The sequence below is a fragment of the Odocoileus virginianus genome, chromosome 17, assembly GCF_023699985.2.
Source record: "Odocoileus virginianus isolate 20LAN1187 ecotype Illinois chromosome 17, Ovbor_1.2, whole genome shotgun sequence".
Taxonomy (NCBI): domain Eukaryota; kingdom Metazoa; phylum Chordata; class Mammalia; order Artiodactyla; family Cervidae; genus Odocoileus; species Odocoileus virginianus.
The window spans coordinates 47,573,618-47,600,230 of record NC_069690.1 but is presented as its reverse complement, the minus strand read 5'-3'; the positions used below and the strand labels follow the sequence as shown (position 1 = coordinate 47,600,230).

At 53.4% G+C, this 26,613-nt stretch overlaps 1 protein-coding gene and 2 long non-coding RNA genes across 5 annotated transcripts; 1 reads left to right on the top strand and 2 right to left on the bottom strand.

The window, feature by feature from the left end:
- Positions 1-2,486: 2,486 nt before the first annotated feature.
- LOC139039165 (uncharacterized) lies at positions 2,487-11,352 on the bottom strand. 2 transcript variants are annotated; one of them, XR_011492405.1, is made up of 4 exons: positions 11,268-11,345; positions 10,062-10,237; positions 2,880-2,981; positions 2,487-2,736 (listed from the first exon to the last, which is right to left on the bottom strand). It is a non-coding gene; the product is annotated as an uncharacterized lncRNA (long non-coding RNA). The 2 variants fall into 2 exon arrangements; XR_011492406.1 differs by lacking the exon at positions 10,062-10,237 and having other exon boundaries at positions 2,488-2,736; positions 11,268-11,352.
- Positions 11,353-11,372: 20 nt separating this feature from the next.
- On the top strand, positions 11,373-14,646 carry CD7 (CD7 molecule). The gene is made up of 4 exons (XM_070479751.1): positions 11,373-11,455; positions 12,480-12,794; positions 13,054-13,187; positions 14,196-14,646. Exons 1-4 carry the CDS (start codon positions 11,404-11,406, stop codon positions 14,301-14,303), a joined length of 609 nt encoding a protein of 202 aa, XP_070335852.1. The 5' UTR covers positions 11,373-11,403; the 3' UTR covers positions 14,304-14,646.
- A 6,901-nt stretch (positions 14,647-21,547) lies between these two features.
- On the bottom strand, positions 21,548-26,613 carry LOC139038971 (uncharacterized). Of its 2 annotated transcripts, none has more exons than XR_011492067.1 (2): positions 26,378-26,613; positions 21,548-21,842 (listed from the first exon to the last, which is right to left on the bottom strand). It is a non-coding gene; the product is annotated as an uncharacterized lncRNA (long non-coding RNA). The 2 variants fall into 2 exon arrangements; XR_011492066.1 differs by having other exon boundaries at positions 26,410-26,613.

Sequence of the window (26,613 nt, the reverse complement as noted above, 5' to 3'; positions counted from 1 at the left end):
GTCTGCAGGAAATCTGTGCCCGGCTGGCGAGAGCCCAGAGGCTAGCAAGGCTGGACATGGACCAAGGACTCTGGATTCAAGTCAAAGCAGCCGCTTGCCTCCATCAATTTGAAAAAAACAGAGCCTGAAGTCAAACAAAGAATGATTCAAACACCTCTGTCCTTCCCCACCCTGTGACTCTCACACATTCCCCTCATTCTCCACTTTCAGCTTCTCAAAGAGAAACTTCTATCTTAGTGATTTTTATAAGCACCAAACCATTTGTACCTGAGAAGCGTGCACACTCCTGGAAGGAAACTCCCGGCTCGCAGCGCTGCTCCGAGGTCAGCGCCTACTGGACTCCACCCTCTGGGAATGACCCCACTCAGGTCTGTCCCGGGGTCACCTGTTTTGGCCACAGAGAGTCTCCACACCCACCCTGCTAGGACCCTCCGTGGGGAGGGAGCCGGGAAGAGGGGCTCCTTCTGCTCAAGGGCTAATGAAGGACAACTTATATTTTAAGCTCTTTACCACTTGCTCCTATTCACTCTGTCTCCTTATCCCTGCCTGTGCCCCCAGCATGACTTCTATCCAGGTGGCCCCAACTTGCATTTCTGACAAGTTGCAATCAGGCTCTGAGGATTCTCAGTGGGCAGGGCTCTGCCCAGTGTCTGTGTGTGGGGGTGATGCACACATCAGGGGTCTGGCAGCTCCCCAGATCCACGTAGGGGGTGAACACACCCAGCTCCCCAAATAAAGATCTGTTCAGACAGAGCTTGAAAGTGGGGAATCCAGGAACTGGCTCTCCTGGAAAACTGCCACCTACCGTTTTCTTTCGAATGATCATCTAATCCCCTGCATCTAATAAAAATATAATAAGGAATTCACTATCAAGAAAATGATCTTTTCCCCTGAACTCAGGGCAGTTCCTAAAACTCAAGTTCAGTTTAGTTCAGTTCAGTTCAGTCGCTCAGTCATGTCTGACTCTTTGTGACCCCATGAACCACAGTCGCCAGGCCTCCCTGTCCATCAAAAACTCCCTGAGTCCACCCAAACCAATGTCCATTGTGTCGGTGATGCCATCCAACCATCTCATTCTCTGTCGTCCCCTTCTCCTCCTGCCCTCAATCTTTACCAGCATCAGAGTCTTTTCAAATGAGTCAGTTCTCCACATCAAGTGGCCAAAGTATTGGAGTTTCAACTTCACCATCAGCCCCTCCAATGAACACCCAGGACTGATCTCCTTTAGGATGGACTGGTTGGATCCTTGCAGTCCAAGGGACTCTCAAGAGTCTTCTCCAACACCACAGTTCAAAAGCATCAATTCTTCTGCGCTCAGCCATCTTTATAGTCCAACTCTCACATCCATACATGACTACTGGAAAAACCATAGCCTTGACTAGGTGGACCTTTGTTGGCAAAGTAATGTCTCTGGTTTTATAGGAAACTCGAGTGTCTTTCCATAACTTGAAGTTTCCTTCCTGAATATAGGACTTGGGTGTCAGACCCCACGTGCTTGGATTCTGAATCATCCCCGCCTCCTCCTTTCCTGGCTCCGCCCTGGGATCATCATTCAGGTTTAGTCCAGCCGCTCAGACCAGCGCACAGACAGGCTGCAGCTGCGGGCGTGGAGGAGCTGGTTACCTGGTCCTAGGTGAGAGCTGGAGGGGCGGGGGCTGAGGGTCCTGGTGTGGGACTGCACTCAAATAGGGGCTGGGTTGATGGAGATGTAGCGCTGAGCTCCCGGGAAACGTGATGAGGAAAGGTTTTGAGGGGGTGAGGTGCCTTCTGGATACTACAGTCCCCTGGCTAGCTCCCTCCCAGAAAGAACACACCTGCCCTTCCCACTAAGTCTCCTGGTCGCACTGGGCATTCGGTGATGATGCCAGGTCACCCGGCAGGAGGCTCCCCCTCTCACACAGTGAGGGATCGCTGCTCTCAGAGCACAGGCTTAGGTGGCACTCTTCCTTTGGTTCCCTGGGGGGGTGAACCCTCCATGTGACCCTGAGGACACCTGCCTGCTCCAGCCTTGGGGGCCAGTGGGCAGGCCTCCCTCGGAAGGTATTCCTCAGCCTGGGGAGACATGGCCTGCCTCCCCGTCAATGGGACACCAAGGCCCATGTTCGATGGGAAACAGGGGAACCAAAGGCTGTTCTGAGGTCAGTGGAAACAGCAGAGTGGCTGGGGCCCAAGGGGAGATCTTGAGGAGACTGGAAATGCTGGGGGTCCTGCCCAAGGCTTCCTCCAGGACAGATCAGTGGCCAGAGAAGAGCACACAAGATGAATCTCCTGCCTGCTCAGGCAGGCTCAGGGTAGGACACCTGAGGCAAGGGTCTCCCTCCAGGCAGCCCCGAGGGCTCTGGCTAGGGGGCCAGGAGTCACTGTCCACCACCAGCAAGGATGCCTTTGGGCCCTATGGGTCACTGGGCACCATTCTGTGTATGAGAAACTTCCAATTTAAGAAGTTATTTTGTAAAAAATACTCAGGAAAAGAATTGAGCAGATTTTACCTGAAGTGCCAGGGAAAACCCCAGCACAGGAAGTTGCAACACCTCTTTCTGGAGCCTTCCATCACATGAGGTTCTCAGCAGCAAGTAATAGTGATGAGCTATTTAAGCCCCATCCTGGCAATTGCTGAAAGGCAGCTACTGGATTGTGTCCACCAGTGAAATCTCAGCCTCTCTTGCATTATGCTGAGCAGGTTGTGGCAGGATCAGGGCAGCTGTCTCTCTTCACTCAGTCACCAAATTCTTTGTTCTTAAAAAAAAAAAGAAATAAATTGATTAAAACTGTGTTAATGTTCTTCTGCAAACCGAATGTCAAAGGAAAGATAAACAGCCATAGAGAGAACCTGCCTTCCCAGGGGTGAAAACGCACAATGGGCAGCATAGTAACTGTACCATGTGGCTTGGCAGAGCCTGAATAGCCCCACATGGTGGGGGTGCCTTGGCCAGGGGGACAGGGAGCTTCACTCTTCAGTGCCCCAGGCACCACTTGTCCTCCTGGAAAGGAAGCAAAATTAGACCTGTGACATGCCGCTTGCAAACAGACCTTGAGGAATATTCAAGATTTGAGCATAAAAATAGACCAAACTTGACCACGATGGATATGCCACCATCTGGGAAGCCTTTTAAAAAGGATACTTTAAACAAACAAACAAAAACTACTTTAAAAGAAAACCCTGAAGCCTTCAAGGAAAAGACAGACAGGACAACATAAACACTTGGAGTCTTTATCCAGACGATCCAGGGAGAAATGGTGATGGAAATGTACTTATCCTGGAAGGCAGTTTGTTTCTTTAAGGGGTGAGTCTTATAAACCTGTAAGGAGAAGACAGACAGTCCCAGGAGGATGAGTGAAGGGTTTGCAAAGGCAGTGACAATGTGGAAACGCGAGGAACAGAACCAGGATGAGCTGGTCAGCCCTCCACAGCACAGGAGTCACCAGGAAGAGGCGGAGCTGGGAGCCAAGGGGCCCGGGCTGCTCACAAGCTAAGACAAAGGGAATCCTTGCAGCCACTGAAGTCAAGGTTTCAGGATCCGGGGAGGCAGACCTCACCAGCAACACACTACAAAGTGAGAACCAGACGCAGAGAAATGGACGGAACACGACCGCAGAACACTCCCTCCAGTGTCTGGGGTTTGTGCCTGATCATTCCAGTGAGGGGAAAGCTGAGGTCTGGGGAAAGAGGGAGGGGACAGTGTGAGTGTCCTGGGGCAGCCGTGACCAAGGACCACAAACAAGGGATCAAAAGAAGCAAAGTTTGCCCTCCTCCAGTTTGGAGGCTGGATTCCAAAATCAAGGTGTCAGCACAGCTGCAGGGAAACATCCTTCCTTGTCTCTTCCAGCTTCTGGTGGCTCTGGCATCCCTTGTATTGTGGCCACATCCCTCCAGTCTGTGCCTCTGTCAGCTCCTGGCCTCTCCCTGTGTCTCTTTCTTACAAATTTCTCTCTTATAAGAAAGCCAGTCACATTAGATTGGGGCCCACGCTGCTCTAATATGACCTCCTCTTTCTTTATGACTGCAAAGGCTCTGTTTCCGAGTAAGGTCACCTTCACAGCTTCTGGGTGGACGTGTGTTTTGGGGCCACCTTGCAGCCTTCCCTGATGGCTCAGTGGTAAAGAATCTGCCTGCTGATGCAGGAGATGCGAGTTCTATCCCTGAGTCGGGAAGATCCCCTAGAGAAGGAAATGGCAACCCACTCCAATATTCTTGCAAGGGAAAATCCACGGACAGAAGGGCCTGGTGGGCTATAGTACATGGGATTTCAAAGAGTCAGACCTGTCTTAGCGACTAATAAACAACAACATTCACCCTAGTACATACAGTACAGAGGGAGAGAAGAGAGAATCAAGTAATGGGTTGTCTAACCTGATTCCACATATGTAAAAGCAGATACATGTGTGTGCACAAGAACACGTGTCTCTCGGGTGACTTCTTTCTTCTTCAACTACAGATGTTGTACATATGTGAGAAAAGAAGGCTGTCCTTCTGACGATAAATTAGGAATAGAAGCAAGTCTAGAAAATCAAGGGAAGCGGGACACAGCAGCACCTATGGCAGGGGTCTGGGGGCTGAGATTGTCCCTCCCCATTTCATTCTCCTTGTTTGACCCAGAGTGTCCTGGAGTCAGGACTGGGGCTGGTCACCAATGGCCCCCAGCTCCTGGAAGCGATTACATCCACAGTTCCCTTTGCTTCAGGCCCTTCTGCCCAATTACCCCTGAAGTGGGGACAAAAAAAATCAGAGACATTGAATTCAAAACCAAAGGGTACCAACTCCATGGCATTCTGGAAAAGGCAAAACTCTGGACACAGTAAAAAGATCAGTGGTTGTCAGGAGCTGGGGGGAAGATGGATGAATAGATGAAACACAGAGGATTTTTCAGGCAGTGAAGCTACTTTTTGTTGTTGTTCAGTTGCTAAGTCTCATCTGATTCTTTGTAACCCCATGGATTGTAACCCGCCAGACACCTCTGTCCTCCACTATCTCCTGAGTTTGCTCAAATTCATGTCCATTGAGTTGGTGATAAGATCTAACCACCTCATCCTCTGTGTAGTACCTAATGGAGGATACATGTCATTATGAAAAGTGAAAGTGTGAGTTGCTCAGTCATGTCTAAGTCTGTCCATGGAATTTCCCAGGAAAGACTATTGGAGTTGGTTGCCATGTCCTACTCCAGAGGATCTTCCTGACCCAGGGATTGAACCCTCATCTCTTGTGTGTCCTGCATTGGCAGGCAGGTTCTTTACCACTGCACCATCTGGGAAGCCCAAATGTCAGTTTTACTGGATGCCAAAGCCTGAGATGAGTATTTGTTTCAGAGGAAGTGAAAGTTAGCTTCTGGACTGTAACTCACGAGTTCCACAGGAAGACTCTTTTTGTTGATAAAAGCAAATCTGGAGAGTGGAGCAAGTGTCCCCAAATGCCAAGCCTCAAAATGCAAGAGTGGAAGAGGGGCTGGGAGCATCCAAGGTGGTTTTGGGTTGGTGTCAGGTTTAAGGGGCTACATGAGATTCTGTGTCCCGACCCGTCTCTACAGGACACATGGCTCAGGGAGTTTTGCATGTTTTTTATAAAATTCAAGATAACCCCAGCAATATAAATGGACTTGTCTCCCAGGGACTTGTTTCCTGTCTCATCTGTGTTTCTCACCTGTCTGACAGTGGTCCCACTGCAGACATTATAAAGGTGTAGAGAAGGGTCAGGTCACAGTGGTCAGGGAGGAGCTTGGGGACTCTGGCAAGGGTGCAGCCCCTCTCACTGGCTTCCGAAGGAGCCTAAGGGATCTCTGACTCATCAGCTTTCCTTCCTCCAAGGGGTGTCCCAAAAACCAGTAAGGAGGACAAGGCATCCCTTAAAACTTCTCCTGGTCCTGCTGGCCATGCTGACCTCAGCATCCACTCTCCTCACTCCCAGGATGCTCTGGGTCCTCTTGCTCTTGGCCACCTTCAGGAGTGCTCAGAGTGGAAGTAAGTTGTATAGTCCCAACTCTGCCGGGGGTTGGGGGAGGCAGCAGGGGCAAGCCGGGTGTGGGAGGAGAGACCTAGATCAGGCCAGGAGGGACCCAGGCTCCAGGTAGTGCCAGTGACCCCAGGAAGGGCAGTCAGTGGATGTCCTGAGGTCCAGCCATGATCCACATGTGTGACTGTCCCCCACACAGACTGGGATCACCCCAACTGCACCAGGGGTGTGGTTTCTGTGTTGCGGGGCAAGCCAGCCACGATGACCTGCAGCATCTCCAATGCCTTCTCCCACATCAACATCTCCCTGCAAACGAACCCCACGGCACCCTGGAAGCTCATCTTCAGTGTAAAGGCCCCAGGAAACTTCAGCCAGGATGGATGGCAGCTCTGGATTCGAGAGGGCGAGGCGCATCTGGTGATTGAAAAAGCCCAGGAAACCCAGGCAGGGCTGTACAAGTGGAATCTGAAGGGGCGCCAGAGAAATGTCGAAATCACCACCCTGAACGTCTTAGGTGAGCAGAGTGGGTTGGGGGGGGATTGACCCCCACGAGCTTCTCTGTCTGGTGGGTAGGAGTGCGGAGCAACTAGAGAGGAGTGACTCCTGCCCACCTGAGGTGCCCAGAACCACGGCGATGAGGCCTGGAGAGGACTCCCACCCTGCCCCACCCACCCCACGTCTGTGCCCCCTCTGAGCCTCTCCTCAGGGCAGCCCCGGCATGTGGGCCTGGTCACTCTCTCCGTCTGCTCAGGGGGCTGGCGCCTTCCCTCCCTGCACACCTCCTATCCCCCTACCCCCACCTCTTCCTTTGCTGCAAAGCTTCTCCAGTCACCATCCCTCCACCCACCCCCTTCGCCTGTTCTGACTCAGAGTAGTCACCCTGAGCCCTGGGGACAGGAAGTAGGGGTGCAGCTTTGCCCTGGACCAGGAACAGTGGGAGGGGCTAAGAAGGCACCAGCCAGACCCTAAGTGGGGAACACAGTGAGGCCTTCATGAACTCCTGTATCCAGGGCTCATCTGATACCTGGGGCGGTGGGGCTGCATCAGGGCAGACCCTGGGCAGGCCCCCGCCAACCTGCCCTGTGTCTGGCAGAGCCGCAAGACCTGCTCCTCACATCTTCCGCAGGAAGGTGTTTCTATTTTCATCTTGGGGTATAGGAGGGGAGCCCCCACAAAGCCCTCTTGGGTCTTCCCTCCTCTGACACCCTCACCCTCTGTGCCTGGAGCCCTGCCCATCCCGTGCATCCATCCCCCTGCCACTCTGCCAGGCATGTGCTTCCCAACCACAGGCGATGTCCACCTCAAGGGTGTCCCCAAGGGGGTCAGGGGCTCCTGCACAGGTGAACAATGGAGGGTGGTCCTGCCCATTTTCCACAGGTCCGCAGATGAGCATATTCCCTTTGGATGTTAATCCTGAACACAACAGCCCGACCCAGGTAATGTTCCCCATCCTCGCCCTGGTTGTTCTCTTCAGCCTGCTGATCTGCACACTGGTGTGGCTCTAAGGGTGTGGTTCCCTGAACTTCAAGCTCCAGAAGGTATTGGCCGCTGTGCCTGGTCTCTGGGCTGGGGAGAGGTGGGGTCATCTCAGACCCGGAATCGACACTCTGCCCCATGGTCTTGTTCCCACCGAGACTAGTGAGAGAGTGGGGAGCGTTTGAGGTCCCAGAGAGCCAGAACCCCTCCCCCAGAGGACCCCAGCCAGCATATGCCATCCCAGTCCCAGCATGCAGATGCCCCACGCCGGACAGGCCACTGAATTCACACTGTCCCTAGGACACCCTAGAGGATGGCATGAGGGCTTCCTGCTCCTTCCAGGAGACCTAAGATGTGTGGGTGGTGGATGTTCCTACAGGATTCACTTGCGGGGAAAGTTATCTGTGCATGGCTCTCATCAATCCCATCCTCCCTTCGTCAGGTAAGGAGGCTCTGAGCCTGGGGTGGGAGCTGTGTGCATCGTGTGCACTGGACTAAGCAGAGGGGACGTGCGGGAAGACCAAGCTGAGGACTAGGAAGCTTGGCAACTTCCTGGCTTCTTCCTGATGTACATGCCAAGGAAGGCTCCTTAGCAGGTTTTGGGGCTCAAAGTGCAAAATCTCCCGTTCCATAGCACTTGACCTAACAGGACCCTCCTCATCCTCCGCCCCACGCAGGACTGTGCTCCTCCCTAGGGCAGGAGTGCCACGCTGCAGTCATGTGGGAGAGGCCCCAGTCTGGGGTCCTCAGCTGATCATGGACACGCTCTTGTCTTTGGAACATGAATAAGAACAAGTTTAAGGGACCTTCCAGGAAGCACTTGTGGAACCAAAATGAGGCTATCAGTGGCCTGAGATGATGGATGAGGCCTCCTCCAACACCCCAAAAGGGTAGAGCAGCCCCTCTGGATGGGAAGCTGGACAGGTGGAATCTGTGTCCAACCTCCCTGGTCTTCCCCAGCCCTGGGGCTCCCCTCTCTACCACCTGCCCCACATGCTGCCTCTTCCTGTTCCCAAACCGCATCCCAAATCATATATGCCAGATGTCTTTATAAGCAAAACTGTACAACCCCACTGAGTGTATTCTTTGTTGGTTTTTTTTTTTTGAAGGTGGTGTGGTACGTCTTTTTCTCTTCTTTTCCTCTTCTTTTCTCTTATGATTGGATGACTTTAGTGATGCATTTGAATTCCTTTTTCTTTTGTGTGTGTTTATCTATGATAATAGACTTTTGGTTTGTTGTGACCCTGAGATTTTGATACAGCAGTCTATATATATACGTGCATGATTGTTTTAAGTTGCTGATCTCTTCCTTTCCAGTGCATTTCAAATATGCTGCATGTGCACTCTGCTCCTCTCATGATTACTGGTTTTGATATCATGTTTGTGTGTGTGCATGGCTTCCTACTCTTACTGTATGTTTGCCTTTACTGGTGAGCCCTCCCATTTCATCCTTTTCTTGTTTCTCGTTGTGGTCTTTTCTTTTCAGCATAGAGAATTTCCTTTAAAGATAGAGCTGCTTTGGTGCTTCATTGTATGTGTTTGTAAAAGGTACATGTAATGTGATAAAAAGAAGGTTTTTCTAGAAGTGCTACTTTCAGTGCTTTGCAAAACGTCCATATTGCTCATCCTCAAGATGAGTCCACTAAACCTACTAGCAAATCATCGAACGAGCTGAGACATACATCTTTAAGTGAAGAAAATAAAAATCCAAAAGAAGCTGCTGTGAGTCTTACAAGCTAAAAAGTCCCAACAAGGGCTTCCCTGGTGGTCCAGTGATTGAAAATTGGCCTTGCAATGCAGGGGATGTGGGTTCGATCCCTGGTGAGGGAATTAAGATCCCAAGTGCTGTGGGGCAGCTAAGCCTACATGCCACAACTAGAGAGCCCATGAAACCCGACACAGCCAAATAAATAAATATTAAAAAAAAAAAAAGAAGTCCAAATACATCCAGAAGGCCAGATATCTGGGAGGCCTCCCTCACCATGGAGAATCTCAGATGGACACAATGCATGCTGCCTGGCGACTGTGTCCTCACAGGAGGGTAACGATCCCAGAACAGCTTCGCTGGCACCCGGAGTCCGGGTCTAGAACTGACTGTATTTGTATCTCCCAGGTTAAAAAAAGGTTCATGCCAGAAATGGTGGGTTTGTTCCACCCCCTGGGCCAGGCCCCTAAGACAAAGTGGGCACGGCACGTGGGACCACCATGCTTTGGGGGCCGTGGAAATCTGTTCCATTTTGCCTAAAACAGACCAAAGGTGTTGATGCTTTGAAAGTCATTCAAAGGTCATTTTAATATTGCTAGCACCGTGGGACGGGCCCACATTAAGTCATTCAGCCCCTGCACACCCAAGGCAGGAAACCTAGAAAGAAATACTGTGTCTGGGTCCTTGACTAATTTTAATTTTCTACTCGTTGCTTGTCTGTACGTTCAAGGAGTTCTCTAAAGGAAGTTTAGCTCTGAGTCCTTGCAGTGCCCTAGAGACCCTTCCCCCCAGGCCCCTCTTGCTCCTCCTCAGCCACCCTGGCCCTCTTGCAGGCCCTCAGAAACCCCAGGCTCTCTCTGGCCTTGGGGACCATGCATGTGCTGATGCCTCTGCTTGGAGCCCTGTTCCCAGACAGACCACCTGACCCTCTCTCACCTCCTCAGTGCTTTACTCCTATGGCCCCTTGAGGTTGGGCACCCCTCTCCCAACAGGAGCTGTGTGTCCTGCCGCGGGTCTGCTCGTCCAACCCTGGAGTCAGGCCACGGGCGTCTAGTCCGTTTCACCCTCTGCCCTTGGCACCATCACTGGCAGGTGCGGGCACCCAGGGAGTGCTGGTGATGAACAAAGGCAGGATGAGGTTGGAATGGGGCGGGTTTGACAAGCCCGATGCTGTTATTGCTTTCTGCCAACAATTTTGCTAGGATCCTCTGGGCCTTTGGCAAGATCTGCCCCTGAAATAGATACTCGCTCATGCCAGAAGTGTCTGTAGGTAGGTGGACAGCCCCCGCCAGGGGCCGTCAGCCCAGCAAACCTAATCTGCCCCACCCCAGACTTCACCCAGGACCCCAAGCCATTAGCACGGGAGCATCCAGTCAGAGGAGGGGCTTTCCAGGGAGGAAATATCTTAGGGCTGTCTGCCCACGCGTGAGCCATGTACACACACCAGGCACACCCACATGTGGCTTTGGGGCCAACACTGAAAGCTTGGCCCTCTAGCCCAAGGACCCCAGGACAGAGAAACGTCTTCCTCTTCCTGGTTGCCCAGAGTCTGTCTCTTCTTCAAGGACTTCTGAGCCCTCGGGGTCAGGGTCCAGGCATGGGTCTCCCTCTGGCCTGGCGGCTGCTCACCAGGACCCTGGTGCACGAACATACTGGATGGTAGGCCAGCGGAGTGGTCTCCAGCCCTGGCACCCACAGGAAGGAGACTCGTGAGCCACTTGGGCAGCCACAACCTGGGCACAAGCCCCGGGCCTTTCCCTAAGACCACACCCAGCCCCCAGCTGCAGTGGTGACTGACTTGATACTCCAAGTTTCTGGACATAAACAGGTCCCAGCAGAAAGTGAACCAGAAGACCCGGGCATCTGGAACCTGACCCCCACCCCCACCTGGGGACCCCCTTGTCTTTCTCCTGGTGCTGCCCCTGCCCATTCTTGCCCTCCTTTCTCCTCTCCCTGGTGTGCCACTGGGGCAGAGGGCCAGGATCACAGATCTACACGTGAGCCCTCAGACTTAAGAGCTGGGGAGGAGCACTGCCCCTCCCAGCCTCACCTATAGCACGTCCTCTCACTCATGGTACCACCTCCAGCAAGCCTTCCTGGAGGGCTCAACCGCCTGTCATTGTGTGCAGCCCCCCTGCCTACCTCCGGCTCCATCTTGCTCCCACAGCGCCTGAAAGTGGTACTGGGAGGTGGCGGTGGCACGCCGTTGGGCACCACAGACAGGAAGAACCGTGACACCTTGGTGAGAGGGGCCCCTGCTCTTCCTTCTGCAGTGAGCATGGTTGGGCTCCTGAGGCTCCTGCTGCTCCCCTTGCTCCAGGCCTCCCGAGGTAAGGCTTCCCGACTCTCCATTACCCCATCCCCACCACACCCCCCTAGCAAGCTTAGCGCTTCCACTCAGCCCTCCCCTCCCCACCTCAGACTCTCTTTCTGGCGTAGGGGGTGATCGCTGGTGACTTTGAGGAGACCTTTCCTTGGGGCCCCAGCAGTCCCTGCCGGGGGTCAGGTCCAGCCTTGGGCACTTGGACCCAAAACCATAGGTATCAAGATGTTGCTGATGTCTGGGTGCAGAGTCTCTGTGGTTGAAACTCTTCTTTCTCTTTATCTGAATTTTCTCCTATAAGCATCAAGGCTGTCTTTGTCCTGAGAAAACACCATCCTTCTGCTTGCCTTTTGTGCAAAGTTCTGCAGTGAGAAAGAGACATTAGTTCCGCAAAGTGGGATGGGGAACTTGATGGGCACAGTTCTGGTGCCCCCTCCCCCCAAAAAGAGCTGTAGAATTTAGTTTCTGGAGAAGTCAATGTTTGGATTATGTTTGCACCTGGAAGCTGGCCCTGCTGGGCCCTGCTAGGCAGACGAGGGAAATTTTGGGGTATCTCAGGGACGAGCCAGGATGTGCCCACCCCATGGAGACACTGGCTTCGGGTGCCTGGAAATGGTGGGGAAACTGAGGCAGTTGGCGTTAAAAGAAACAGGGAGAGAAGACAGTGCCCCTGGCTCTTGTGAGAAACTGCCATTTAAGAGGGGGAGAAGGTGTAGAACCGGGAAGAGTGGTTGGAGGTCTGAGTGCTTTGGAAGGAAGAGGCCCTATCTTCAACTTCCCCTGACCTTTGGGGTGGGGAGAGGTCACAGGTGGCCTGGCCCTCCGGGATCCCTCTGGAACTTGAGGACAGCCCAGGGTGCTGGCGTCATGTGTCGCTGGCTTCAAGGCTTCCAAAATTTGCCTCATCCTTGGTGACATGTCAACAGTGGACTGTCCCTGGCCACCTCTGCCCTGCCACCATCCCCTGCACAGAGATGGGTTTCTGCCCTTCTGGCCAGGCCAGTGGTGATGGTGGTGGGTTCTCCTTGCAGAGGTGTGGCAGTCCCCCAGCAAAATGATCGCTTTAGAGGGGGACTCCGTCAACATCACCTGCTCCACCCCGGGCACCCTGCATGGCATCTACCTGAAACAAACGTGGCCAAGCAACAGCGATGTGATTTACTATGAAGATGGGTTGGAGCCCACCGTGGACCCGCGGTTCCAGGGCCGCATTGCCTTCTCAGGGCTGCAACACAACCTGACCGTCAGCTTGTACCACCTGCAGTTGGCTGACACCGGGGGCTACACCTGCGTGGCCATAATGGATGATAAGATCTTTGGTCCTGGCACCTTGGTCATGGTGACAGGTAGGGAGTGTGCCAGCCCTGGGACCTCTCCACTTGCCACTCGCCAGCATGGGCTCCATCTGCCCCTGTCTGGGAAACTTCCCTCTAAGTTTGCTTGAGTTACTCATTCCAACATGAGCCCAACTCCTCTAGGAAGCCTCCTGGATTCCCCCCACCCCAACCCCCATACACACTCCAAAGCCCCACCCTGCCCTGAGCCGCAGAGGTTCCCAAAGACTCCCTCACCTGCCGAATGCCTGTCTCTGTTCCTTCTTCCCAGACCAACTGCCCCAGGCAGTGAACACGTGCCAGGAGTCTTGGCTGATACACTTTGCTCTCCCCACGACCCTGGCTGTGGGCTTCTTTCTCATCGGGCTGGGACTGGGAGCAGTGTGTGTGCTGAAAAGAACACAGGTCAGTATGGACCCTCAGGTGTCACCAGTGTCCCTAGAAGCCTACTCCTCTCAGAGAGCATGATGGGAAGGCAAGTGGGTAAGCCTCAGGGGTCTGGCCACATGGGAAACCCCAGCACCCACTCACTCCTTCTGTCAGAGGCCCTGGGAACTTAGAGGGTTTGGATGGTGAGGCCCAAGGTGAGAGGAAGCTCGAGAACTGGAACCACCTGCAGGGATGGTCGTGGTGCCAGGAACACAGGTCCTGGTCAGCTATTTAAGGGGGATTAGCGAGGTTCAGTGTGGCTCAGAGGGTAAAGAATCTGCCTGCAGTGTAGCAGACCCGAGTTTGATCCCTGGATCAGGAATATCCCCTGGAGAAGGGAATGGCTACCCACTCCAGTATTCTTGCCTGGAGAATCCACAAGGACAGTGGAGCCTGGTAGGCTACAGTCCCTACAGTTGCAAAGAGGTGGACATGACTGAGTGACTAATACTTTTCACAGAGGGTTCCAGAGAGATCCTTTCAGAGAACATGGGCATGCTGCATGTGACTGTGAAAGTGTGCATGCATGTACATATGTGTGCATGCGTGCATGAGTGAGGCCTGTGAGCATGTGAAAACCACATGCAATCGTGTGCTGGAGGTGGGAGAGGAGGGGCCAACAGAAACAGGGGCCAGGAAGTGGTCAGCTCACCCCTGGTCCTTCAGCTTTCACCCCCGCCTCCACCCAGCACCTCTAGCTCTACATCCCCAGAGAGCCAGGCCCCCCTCCCTGTCCAGGGCCAGGGTGAAAGGTCAATTCCACCTTCCACCTCCCCACTGCTGCCCCCGGGGCCCTGCCTCTGCCCACCTCACCCAGGCCTGGGCAGCGCTGGAGAACCGAGGGGCTGGCCGAGGACCCTCCTGGAATGGCTTCATGCAGGCCCCCAAATCTATTATAAAAGTTTCCTGAGGGGAGATGCCTTGAAGACAGAGGATGCTCCTGAGCGAGCTGCCCCAGTGGTTAGACAGCAGGCTTTCTTTCAGATCCAGAAACTCTGCTGTGCGAAGGATAAGAGCCCAGTGTACGTGGTCTATGAGGACATGTCCCACAGCCGCTGTAACACCATGTCCATCCCCAACCAGTACCAGTGAGCCCGCAGGACCCCAGGCCCGCCTCTGTCCAGCAGAGCTCTGGGCCGATCATCCACCCAGAACGAACACACAGGCAGCTTCCCACAGTAGTCAGGCTCCCACAGCCTCCTCCAGGAAGCCCTCCTTGCCTGCCTCCCACCCTTGAGGCTGCTCCTGGCACCTTGGAACCACTGGGAAGGAAACTTCTCTGTCCCACGGCTACCCTGGCCCTTGCATGGCAGAAGAGGCTGCTCTGAAGGATAGACTTGCCTTGGGGCAGTGGTCAACTGGGGGACTGGGACCTGAACTCTGACCCCAGTCAAGCCTTGCCAGAAATAAAGGACTTCTCTTCTCCCCTTTCCAACTCCAGTGTCTATTTCTCAGCCAGTTCAGAGTCGAGGCGGGGAGGCTTGCCTGACACCTTCTCTGGCGTCACTGAGGATTTCTGCAGCCTAAAGGATTCTGTGTGAGATTTTCAGGAAGGAGGGAGGGGCCAGGGGACACAAACTCACTGCAGTTCCTGTTATGGCTGAGAAGGTGCAAATCAACCGGAGCCCTCCCAGCCTTACTGGCCTCCACCACAGGGTGAGCTGGGGACAAAGGAAGGGGAGCAGTGATCTCAAAGTTTTAACAGAGCTGCTGGGCTCTTAACTGGGCTGCTCCCAGTGTGCGTGCATGTTGGGGTGTGACGGGAATTGGGGAACCGACCTTGGGGAAACAGGTGCACCCAGCATGGGTGTGAACTGTAGCTGCATCTTCCTGGACCTGGCGCCAAGAACTGGTAGACCATGCTGCCCACCAACTGAAATGAGAAAGCCCTTCATCCACTGGGTTTGCAAAGATTAAAATGTCTTTAAGTAATGATGTTCCTTTTAGCTGGAAATGATCTTTAGCTTGGGGACATGATCTTTGGTCACAGAAACAAGATTACAGTGATAGCCATGGCAGTGTTGCTTTCAATAAGAAAATCAGCCTCTGAAAAACTACCTAGATGTCCAAATAGGAGAACTGCTCTATTAATTATGGTAGGCACATGCAGCAGGTGTTAAAAAGATCCCATGAAGAGTGAAACATCATGCTAGGACCTTTGCAAGATGCCATAAGGATACAAGCTGGTGCAGAGTATATGTGTTACCCACATTTCTAAAGTACAGATGGGTGTATGTGGTTGCTTAAACCCCTGACAGCACTATTATGTCTACACAGATGAAGTAATGGAAGAACAGAAGAGGTGGTTCTGTCTGGCTGTGGGGTGTGTGTCACTGGAGCAGGGAGTCACTGGGACACACTGGCTTTGGGATGGGCAGCTTGGGATGTGATCTCAACAGCTCTTGTGGAGAGTACCAGGACCTGCAGCTGGGACCCAGATGGGGAGGCAGAGACAAGGAACACAGCACCCCCATCTCCCAGGGTCCCGAGGAAAGGCAGGCCGCCCTACTGAGCCAAGGACAGCAGGTGTTCCCCTGTTACCTGCTGACTTCTGGTCCCCGCTCTTGACCACTCAGCAGCGTGTCATTGGGCAAGTCCTGCCCCTCTGGGACTCAGTTTTCCCATCTGTAAACTAGGGGAGTGGGCCCATGCTCCCTTCAAGAACTAGGTTCAGGACTTCCCTGGGGGTCCAATGGCTAAGACTCCATGCCCCCAGTGTAGGAGGCTCAGGTTCAACTCTTGGTCAGGGATCTAGATCCCACATGCCACTATCTAAAGATCCCACATGCTGCTATCTAAAGATGCCACATGCCACAAGGAAGATCAAAGATCCTGAGTGCTGCAACTAAGACCTGGCACAGCCAAATAAATAATAATAATAATTTACAAAGAGCTGGACTCTGTGGTTTCCCAGTCACAATGAGTGCCTTTTCCACGGTCCCCACTCTCAGCTCCCACTGTAGCTTTAACCTCTTCCCAGCTCCTGAGACAAAAGCAGACAGCACCATCAGCCCATCAGCCCTTGTCATCGGACGCATCTCTCCACTGGACTCCACCCCAGCAACCAGCGTTCGTGCCCCCTCCATCCTCTGCCTTCCTTGTGGTCTGTGCTGGGGGTCACGCTGCCCACCGTCCTCCCCTCGCATGATCACCCTTCGTTGTCTGCTTCTCTTTCCTTTCTAGGGAGGGCAGGGCTGAGTCCCTCCTCTATGTGCCCCTTGCCCCACAGCGAGCCCCATGCTTGCTGGGCGTGTTACATACGCATAAGCACATTGGCATTTAATTACTGCTGGCTTTGTTTCCGTTGTGACAGACAGCCTGAGTGCGCTCTGGGTCTTGGTTCTCCCACATTTATCCCTGGGCCTCGATTTCCTCAGCGTCAAATGGGGGCAAGGAATTCCCTGGCAGTACAGTGGTTAGAACTTTGTACTTTCACTGCCAAAGGCCCAGGTTTGACCCCTGGTCAGGGAACTAGGATCCCGAGAGCTGCACAGCATGGCCAATAAATAAATCAATCAATAAAAAAGGAGGGTAAAAAAAAAAAAGAGGAGGGCAGGGGCTGCTCTACCTTGGGGTGGGGGGGGCGGGCATGAGGACTGAGACATCTCGGGTCAGCACTCAGAGTGGCCTCTGTACAGCACATGCTCCACCACCTGTGCAGGTATGGGCTGAGGCCCTGGAAGCTGGAGGCAAAGTCCTTGACTGCAGGCAGCAACCCCCATCCTCAGACTGAAGCTTTGGGGGTTCCAACGCGGGGCTTTTATAACGGGAGAAATAGAGTTCAGCTTGGCCCAGTCTGGCCTGGCACTGGGGATAGCAATAGAAACACGGGCCTCTAGGCATTGGCTCCTCCCCTCTTAGGCCCCCAAAGCCCGAGCATGGCCACTACCGTCCTGACACAGGGGCTGGCCAGGGACTGCAGCCAATGGGAGGGGCTGGCATGGTGGGCAGAGGGGCTGGAGTGGAGGGTCTCGGCCGGCCCAGGGGTACCTTCCTTCCACTCCAGGTTGGCCTGCCCCAAAACCCTGGCTAAACTTCTCAAATTAAAAGAAAGTCTCAAATTGGATTTAAAAGAAAAGATTCAACACTATATTTTCTTCAAAGAGCAACATGACACTTTTGGGACAAAAAATACGGAAAACATATAAAAAACAAACATGAACTACAAGAAAGCCAGGGTTATCAATTCTTCTGACAAAATAGTACTGCTGGCAAAGCAGCAACAGAACAAAAACATAACCAACGTGTACCCATGTATCTAAAATTAGCAAAATAGGTACGAACAGGAAGGACTTAACCACTGGGAGAAATAGACAGATCAACCACTTAAGCCTGAAATTTCAAAATGCCCCTTCAGGTGTGAATTATGCTGTTAGTTAATGTGAAATCCCACGCTCATCAAACGGAAAACAGACATGATGCCACGGTGTATGAAAAGCTTTTTAAAATGGTCATTTACTGTCGAGGGGGCTGAGCAAAAACAGAAACAGAATGAAGTCTGCAGACTCAATGCTGTTGACATGAGCTACAAACATAACCACACAAAAGAGCAACACTCATTTTATCCTAATTAGACATTCCCATGAGAAGTCAGCCCTGAGCTTCTGAGAGGAGCAGGAGGCAGGCTTTGAGTTATCCTGGATGATGCCGGGGGGCCTCTGATAGGGACCCAGCCTGAAGGCCGTGTGTCCAGCCCCCAGATCCACCTCATGCTCATCTTAGAGTGTAGCAGGGAGGCTCTCTCCAAGGCACAGGCAGCCTGAGCAGCCCAGGCGAGCCAGAGCTCGTGCGCACCAAGAGGGGCTCTCTAAGGAAACCAACAAGAAATCACCAGTACAAAACCAGAGACAGAAGCAAATGCTTATTTGGAATGAGAAAAGAAATCACAAATTTTATAAAGCATCCAAAATATCCAGGAAGTAACAATGTTTTGAAATTAATTGACACCACTGACCATTCTTTTTTTTTGGCTGCATAATTTCATTGCCTCCTCTTTGGTGGCCTCTTCAAATGACCACAAAAGAACACAGAGAAATATCATCCTTATGAAAGCACAAGACTGGCCAGGACAAGACGTTCATGAGGGACCAGGATGTGCTTGGCCAGCTGGGGATGTGAAACAAGTGCCTTGGCTCCCTACAAACACAGGAATTTCAGAAAATTCTATCTTTCAAAAGTCTCACGCAAAAAGAAAAACGGATAGCCGGGGGGTGGTGCAGTTATAATTGTGTCTGACTGCATTGTGGAGAGCAGTCCTGGAAGTGAAATGTGTGCTGACCTGCATGGACGAGTACCATGGCCTCTGCCAACAACCTCACATTTTATACACCTCACCTGACGCTGGAAGGCACCGAAGGACATGGGTCCCTTTCGTCCACCCCGTGAACCACACATCTCACACCTTCCTGTCATGAAGCCAGAGAGCATGCTCAGAGCAGGGGGCATGCAGGGAAGAAAGCTGTACATGAAGGCCGTAATGAATTACAAATTACAAATTACAATTAATTTTTTCACAATTCTGGAGGCCAGAAGTTCAAAACCAAAGTAGGGTTGATTCTTCCTGGAGGTTCTGAGGGAGAATCTGCCCCAGGCTTCTTCCAGCTCCTGGTGGTGCCAGCAATGCGTGCTTCCTGGGCTTGTGGCTGCATTCTCTGCCACTGTCACCACATGGCTTTTTCCCTGTATCCAAAACTGTCTCTCCTTATAAGGACACCAGTCATATCGGGATTAAGGCCAGACAAGATGATCTCATCCTAACTTGACTGCATCTGCAAAGGCCCTGTCTCCAGATAAAGTTCCATTCACAGGTCCTGGGTGGACATGGATTTGGGGGAGTACCATTCACCCGTGGGCTTCCCTGGTGGCTCAGCAGTAAAGAACCTGCCTGCAACGCAGGAGCTGCAGGAGATGTGGGTTCGATCCCTGGGTCAGGAAGATCCCCTGAAGGAGAGCATGGCAGCCCACTCTAGTACTCTTGCCTGGAGAAGCCCATGAACAGAGGAACCTGGTGGGCTATAGTCCATGGGGTTGCAAAGAGTCAGACCCAACTGAAGCGACTTAACACACATGTATTCACCCTCAGTGCTCCATTCCACTCCCAGATAGATAGCAAAATCTTCATCGATCTTAGAGCCACTGTACACCCATAAATGGATCTCCGAAACCAACTAAATGTATTCTCAGCTTAATTTGCTCTTAGCCAGGGCTCAGAGATGCTCTGGGCCAGACTGAGGCCGCCTGACACGCAAGCAGACTGGAGGGAGACAGGGCTCTGGACCACGGCGGTTACACACCTTTACCAAGTTTTACATCATACCCGACGCTCCAGGCCTCGGGAGCGTCTAAGGCCTGCTTGTCAGAACCACATAGCAAACCCGCCTGGGCCCACTGGCTAGTATGTTTCCAGGAGATGGTGTCCACCCTGAGTTCCAGCTCAAACCACCTATGCACAGCTTCTAGACACCATAGAGTGGATGGTTATTTCTGTACAGCAGGTGAGATGGGGCCCAGATACTTGAAGGGCAGCATGGATCCCAGGTCAAAGACCCACCTCAGCCCCACATCCTGAAGCTTCCTTGAGGGTCAGCTGTGGGCCTCTCAACCATCAGGACCAATACCAACATAAGCCCTTACCCCACTGTGGAACTTTCCAGCCCTGCCACATACCACATTGCTGTGGGGTCAGCTCTGGGCTCTCTGAGGAGGGGAAACCCAATTCAGGGTCAGTGGGTGCTTAGCCTGAAGAACACGCTGGGCTGTGCCCTATAGATGCCTGAGTGATGTAACCACATTGGGGTCCAAAGGTGAAGCCAGGGCAGTTTTTTATCTTCTCACTGGACAATTTTCATGTCCGTGCAACAAATACTGACCGAGTGGCCATTCTGCACAGGGTGCAGATCTAGACCCAGTGGGTACAGCGGTAAAGCAGGGCCCAACCCCCAAGGAGCCAGCACTCTCGGGAGCCAGGAGAGAGATCTGGAAAGAAGCACTTGGGTGCGGGTGAGAGAAACAGCGTGAGGGGCTTCAGGGAGCCAGGACCAGGGGAGGGCTGCAAGGCTTCATGGGACCAGCTTGGGGACACCCGGGGACCATGCCACAAGAGGGACAGGAGGGCCTCAGCCTGACACCAGGCTGAGGGTCAGGACTATACATAAGTCCATCTGCTGCCCTCACTGTCCCCGTGGAGAACTCAGGTCTCTAGGGGCCTGAGCAAGGGGGAGGGGTAAACATGAGGAGCCAGGCGCAGAGATGAGCAGCCACCGAAATGTCAGTCTACCCACAGGCGCCTGTCAGCCGCATCAGCAGAGGCTGTGGTTGCCACGACGGGCTTCTCTCAGGGCACAGGAAGGAGAGGCAAGGCCTTCAGTTCCCCTCACCAAATTCTCACCCCCTGACACCGCAGGCCTCACATCCGTCCCCAACCCTCCTCAGTCCTGCAGCCCCCCCATCCTCCCCGGCCCCCAGCCCCCACAAGGGTAATAGCACTGTGCTGTCTGGTGCCTGTATCCTGGCAACCATCTTTCACACCTAAACCCAGGAACCTGCGACTATTAAAGGGAGCCCTGCCCCCACCACCTCAGCAAATGAAAACCCACAGCCTCAACATGATCCAGGGACCCTTGGGCACCCTGTCCTACCCCCCTGCCCCTACCCAGCTCCTGGTGCAGCCACAGTCCTGGCGGGCCCAGGCCCGACCCCCACGCCCCCCTCACCAGGTCCTGCCCCCACCTCCTCTGGAGCCCTTGGCCAGCCCTCTCCACCTGTCTCTGGCTTCTGGGTCCTTTTCTCACCCTCCTTCCCTCCCCTCTTCCTCCCCTCCCTCCTCTTCTTGGGTCCCCCTCCTCCCTCCCCTCTTCCTCCTCCCCCTCCTCAGATTCTGACCACTCTGTTCTCTGGTGGATGGCGTCCAGGGCCTCTGAGCCTCCCTGGTCTCCCTGGGGATGGATGACCGTGGGCAGGTGGCCTGTCTTCTCAGGCTGGGGCTCCCACAGATCCTCAGACCTGCCCCCCAACACGCTCATGGCCTCTGCTTCTCTCAGGCTCAAGCCCTGGGCTTCAGGCATTTCAGTCCTCAAAAGGCTGCAGTCTGCCTCCCCCGAAGTGACAAAACCAAGTCAGGGTGGGTGACTGCCCCCCTCCCCGAGCCCCCACTTCTGACAGATGGCCCAGGAAGGAGGGCTCCCTGCAGGTTGTTACAAAACTCAGGTTCTGCTGCTCGCCACTCAAAAGCCAATAACTTAAGAGGCAAGTATCAGTAGGAAGAAGAGTTGCTTTACTCACAAAAGCCGGCAATCTGGGGAGAAGGTAGACTCATGTACAGAGATCAACTCTAAAGATTCCACTCAGACAAGATGGTTTTTATTTATTATTATTATTATTATTATTATTTTTAACACCAAACATATTTTGTACTGGGGTATAGCTGATCAGCCATGACAGTTTTTAAAGGGGAAAAAAGGGAAAGAATCTCAGTGAATCACTGAGGCAGGAAGTTGGGTGCTACATCATTCTCCTTTGCGTGCATTGACTTTCTCTGTCTTCGATGTTATCTTGCCTTTATGATCTGCCTGCAGGATTGTGAGAGCTGGTCATTTTTTAATTCCTCAGTTCTTCGTTCTTACTTCTTTTTGTCTAGGAAACAAATCAACAGATTAGGTGTGCATTCAGGAGAGCATAAGCCAGGAGTTAGCTTAAGTTACCTAGTGATCTTGTTCCTAGAATTAGAGTCTTTTAAGGTTGGAAGGGAACAGAAATGGGCAAAGAGGAAATGAGGCAAAAGAGCAGCTTTCAGTTCCCCACTGTCAGACGTCATTCCATTTCTATAGGATTATGCGTGAAGTTCCATCTTCTGTAATTTCATGCTGATATAAGGCACCATATTCCTAAGAGTGGAAGATGTCAACTTGGGCCTATAGTATCTCTTTGCTGAAAATTTTAGTTGCCCACTTACATATGTGGGCAGAGCAAGCTATAATTATTTTGATGCCCATGAAAGGTATAGATTATTATGAGAAAAAATGTTAATCCCATTCTCTTGAGGCCAGTTCTTGGAATTGTGATAGCCATAGATTCAGTGGGTTTCCCTGGTGGCTCAGAGGGTAAAGAATCTGCCTGCAATGCAGGAGACCCAGGTTCAATACCTGGGTCAGGAAGATGCCCTGGAGAAGGGAATGGCAACCCACTCCAGTATTCTTGCCTGGAGAAACCCATGGACAGAGGAGCCTGGCAGGCTACAGTCCATGGGGTTGCCAAGAATCAGCCACGACTGAACAACTAACATACACACATAGATTCTGTACAGTTCGAGTTGGAGCAGATTCTTTCATGGCTGTGGTCTAGTCATCACATAGTTAGCTTTTCCTCTCTGGTGGCAGTTGTGGTATTGGTAAAAACAACTCAAAAATGTGTTATCAGGCCCTTTGTCTATGACTCTATTGTCCTGATCATTAACTGTTTAGTTCTATACTTGGGGAGGGGGTCTGCAGGGTTCTGTTTGGTTCCAAGGAGAGACCTCACATCTCCTAGAAGGTAGGGGGTCACCACCAAGTCCTGTGGTTGCATTTCAGGAGCTGCATCAAAACCACTGCTCCCTACCCTACCCCAAAACCCTACCCCTACCCCATTCAGACACAGCAGCCCCAGGAAATGAAAGGGAGGGGGCTCTGTTTCACTGAAAGACCTGCAAAGGGGGGAATCTCCCCCCTTGACACTTGGCACAGCATTGGGCCTCAGTCCCCCCATACCCCAATGTGGCCCTTCCCCACAGCTTCATAGTCTGGAACACAGTTCACCCCTCTAGGATCCCTATCCTGTAAGACCCCACCCATCATGGTGAGATGGGACTTTCCAGCTCTCCTAAAGGCTCAGGCATCCAACAGCCCAAGGCCCTTCCCCACAACTCCTGGGAGCAGCAGTCTGCACCCCTCCCTGTGCTCACAGCTCAGCATGGTCTCGGGGCTTCCTGAGTCAGAGCAAACCTGCCTAGATACCATGGAGAAAGATCCCAGCAAGCTGAGGGACCCCATTCTGGACTCCTGTCAGTCATCACCATACCCACAGTGGCCACCAGGGTAGGAAAATAGTTTCTATTTCTAAGAGATTGACTCTGAGCAAGATGTGGTACCCTGGGTCCCAGGGGTCTTTGAGGAGCCTCTTGGGCTACAGCTGAGTTGAGTCCAAGAGATACCTGTCCCCTGTGTCATAAGCTCCAAGCCCACTCTGGCCACCCAGCTCTTCCTCACCCACAGAGGTGGGAATGCCACTCAGGATCTGGGAACACCTCCCAGAGGCTAGAGGAGATGGCCCACCTTGTCTGTGAACTTGCCAGGACCTCATGATACTGGGCCACCACCATGGGGAGCCAGCCCAGACCAACAGCTCCTACAGGCCAAGTTCACCCAGAAGGGCCTACAGGTTGATGCTGTGGAGGCCAGGCTTCCTGTTTTTCGCAGGTGGCCAGGGAGCCCACATCCTGCCTCTCCTAGGGGTGCACTTCTCTGAACATACTCTGCTTCAGAGCAGTGTTCTCTCCATTCCCAACCATCGTCTCCCCTCTCCAGGGGCCTTCACAGCAGAACACAGTTCTCCCCTCCAGGATCTCCACCCTGTAAGATCCCACCCATCGTGGTGGAATAGGACTCTCCAGCCTGGACCACCCGCCATCGTTCCAGGATCCCCACCCCGTAAGACCTCACTCATGGTGAGATGGCACTCTCTGGCTCTCCTAAAGGCTCAGGCACCCAACAACCATCCCCACAGTCAGGCCAGGAGTGTGAGGCCCAGAGGATGTCCCACCTGCTCAAGTCCACCTTGGTCCCCACCTGATAGGTGACCTCAGAAGGAAGATCTCTTTAAGAGGGACCCCAAATTGCACATTTTATGATTTTACCATATATAACTTGAGTAACAAGGCATGGGACTCTCAACAGGGGCCCAGGCTCTGCCTCAGTCATGGGTGTGAGTTGTGTGATCTCTGGAAAGAGGGATTCCTGGGGAAAGAGTAGAGGGCCAAACCATGGGTTAAGGGTGTTCTGGGCAACCCCACTTTCTCTCCTGAACATGGTACATGGCAAGAGGTTCCAGGTTGTACTTGGTACATCCAGAGAACAACCACCTTAACCTCCTTCTACCTACCTTCCCCCCCCCACACACACCTTCTGCCTGAGTGTCTCACTTCACCTAGACTCAAGGCTTTGGCCTTCACATGCCACAGGTGGGCAGTCTCCTGGGGGACCAGGCAGAAGCTGGAAAGATCCCCTGCCCACTCTTGTAAACCCTTGGGTCTCGACCTCCACCTGCCAAGGGGCTGTCACTTGCCAAATTACAGGGGTGGGAAACAGTGGTCAGCCCCCCAAATTAGCTGTCTTCCTATGATCTTCCAGCCACGGCATCCTGGGGACACACGGATGCCCCTCACTTAGGCCTCATCAGCATCATCAGAAAGGATAACTGGTCCTGAGTGGGATGTCTTGTGACATGGTCCATCATGTTATCTTGCCTGTAGCCAGGCCACTTAGAAGTGGATCTACCTCTCTCATCCCTTCCCAGGACATTGTATGTCCTCCAGGTCAACCTCAAGCATGCTGGACTCCTGCCTGGACCCTTTTCTCTGTTCCAGGGCCCAGGCTCCTGCCATCATGTGCTGCCCCTCCCTACTCACCCATTTCTTCTGATTCCCTGCTGTTGTCACCTCCCCACTCTTCACCCAGAGAGCCTGCTCTGAGCTCAGATCTGCCCCCAAGATGCCTCCATTTCTGCCCTCTCGTGTCTAGGCCAAACCTCCTGATGGCCCCACCCAGTCCATTCTGGGCACTTGGGACTAGGAGGTCCAGCTGGGCCCACATGTCAAGGTCTCTCCCTTCCCAACATCTCAGCCGCTATCCTCCCATTGCCCCCAGAACCCCTGGCTGGTTTTGTGGGACTGAAGCCTTCTCCACCCACTTCCTCTGGAGCTACGGGAAAGGTTTGAACAAGGAAAGGCACCCTGAGGAGTGGCTGTGCCCATGGCACAGCCCGCACAGACACGGCCTGCACACACACAGCCTGCACACACACACAGCCTGCACACACACACAGCCTGCACATGGCACAGCCTGCACACACACAGCCTGCACACACACAGCCTGCACACACACAGCCTGCACATGGCACAGCCTGCACACACACAGCCTGCACACACACAGCCTGCACACACACAGCCTGCACATGGCACAGCCTGCACACATACAGCCTGCACACACACAACCTGCACACACACACAGCCTGCACACATACAGCCTGCACATGGCACAGCCTGCACACACACAGCCTGCACACACACAACCTGCACACACACACAGCCTGCACACACACAACCTGCACATGGCACAGCCTGCACACACACACACAGCCTGCACACACACAGCCTGCACATGGCACAGCCTGCACACACACAGCCTGCCCATGGCACAGCCTGCACACACACAACCTGCACATGGCACAGCCTGCACACACACAGCCTGCACACACACACAGCCTGCACATGGCACAGCCTGCACACACACAGCCTGCCCATGGCACAGCCTGCACACACACAGCCTGCACACACACAACCTGCACACACACACAGCCTGCACACACACAACCTGCATATGGCACAGCCTGCACACACACAGCCTGCCCATGGCACAGCCTGCACACACACACAGCCTGCCCATGGCACAGCCTGCACACACACAGCCTGCCCATGGCACAGCCTGCACACACACAACCTGCACATGGCACAGCCTGCACACACACAGCCTGCCCATGGCACAGCCTGCACACACACAGCCTGCACACACACAACCTGCACACACACACAGCCTGCACACACACAACCTGCATATGGCACAGCCTGCACACACACAGCCTGCCCATGGCACAGCCTGCACACACACAGCCTGCCCATGGCACAGCCTGCACACACACAGCCTGCACACACACACACAGCCTGCACACACACAGCCTGCTCATGGCACAGCCTGCACACACACACACAGCCTGCACACACACAGCCTGCTCATGGCACAGCCTGCACACACACAGCCTGCACATGGCACAGCCTGCACATGGCACAGCCTGCACACACACAGCCTGCACATACACACAGCCTGCACACACACACACACACACACACACACACACACCTTTTCTTTCCCCTGGCTTGCCTGTGACCCACCCTCTTCTCTGTCTGCTGGAATCCTCAGACCTGTCCCCTAGCTGTTCAAGAGCCTTCAGTGTTCGCGGGTGTTGAGCTCCCAGATGGTGTCCCAGCACCCAGCCTGGTACAGCGTGGTGCCCCGGCAGAGTCTGAACCAGGTCCCCCAGTCCCTGTGGGTGCTGTGGAGCCCAAGGAGCCTTAATTCACGTCTATGCAGCGGCA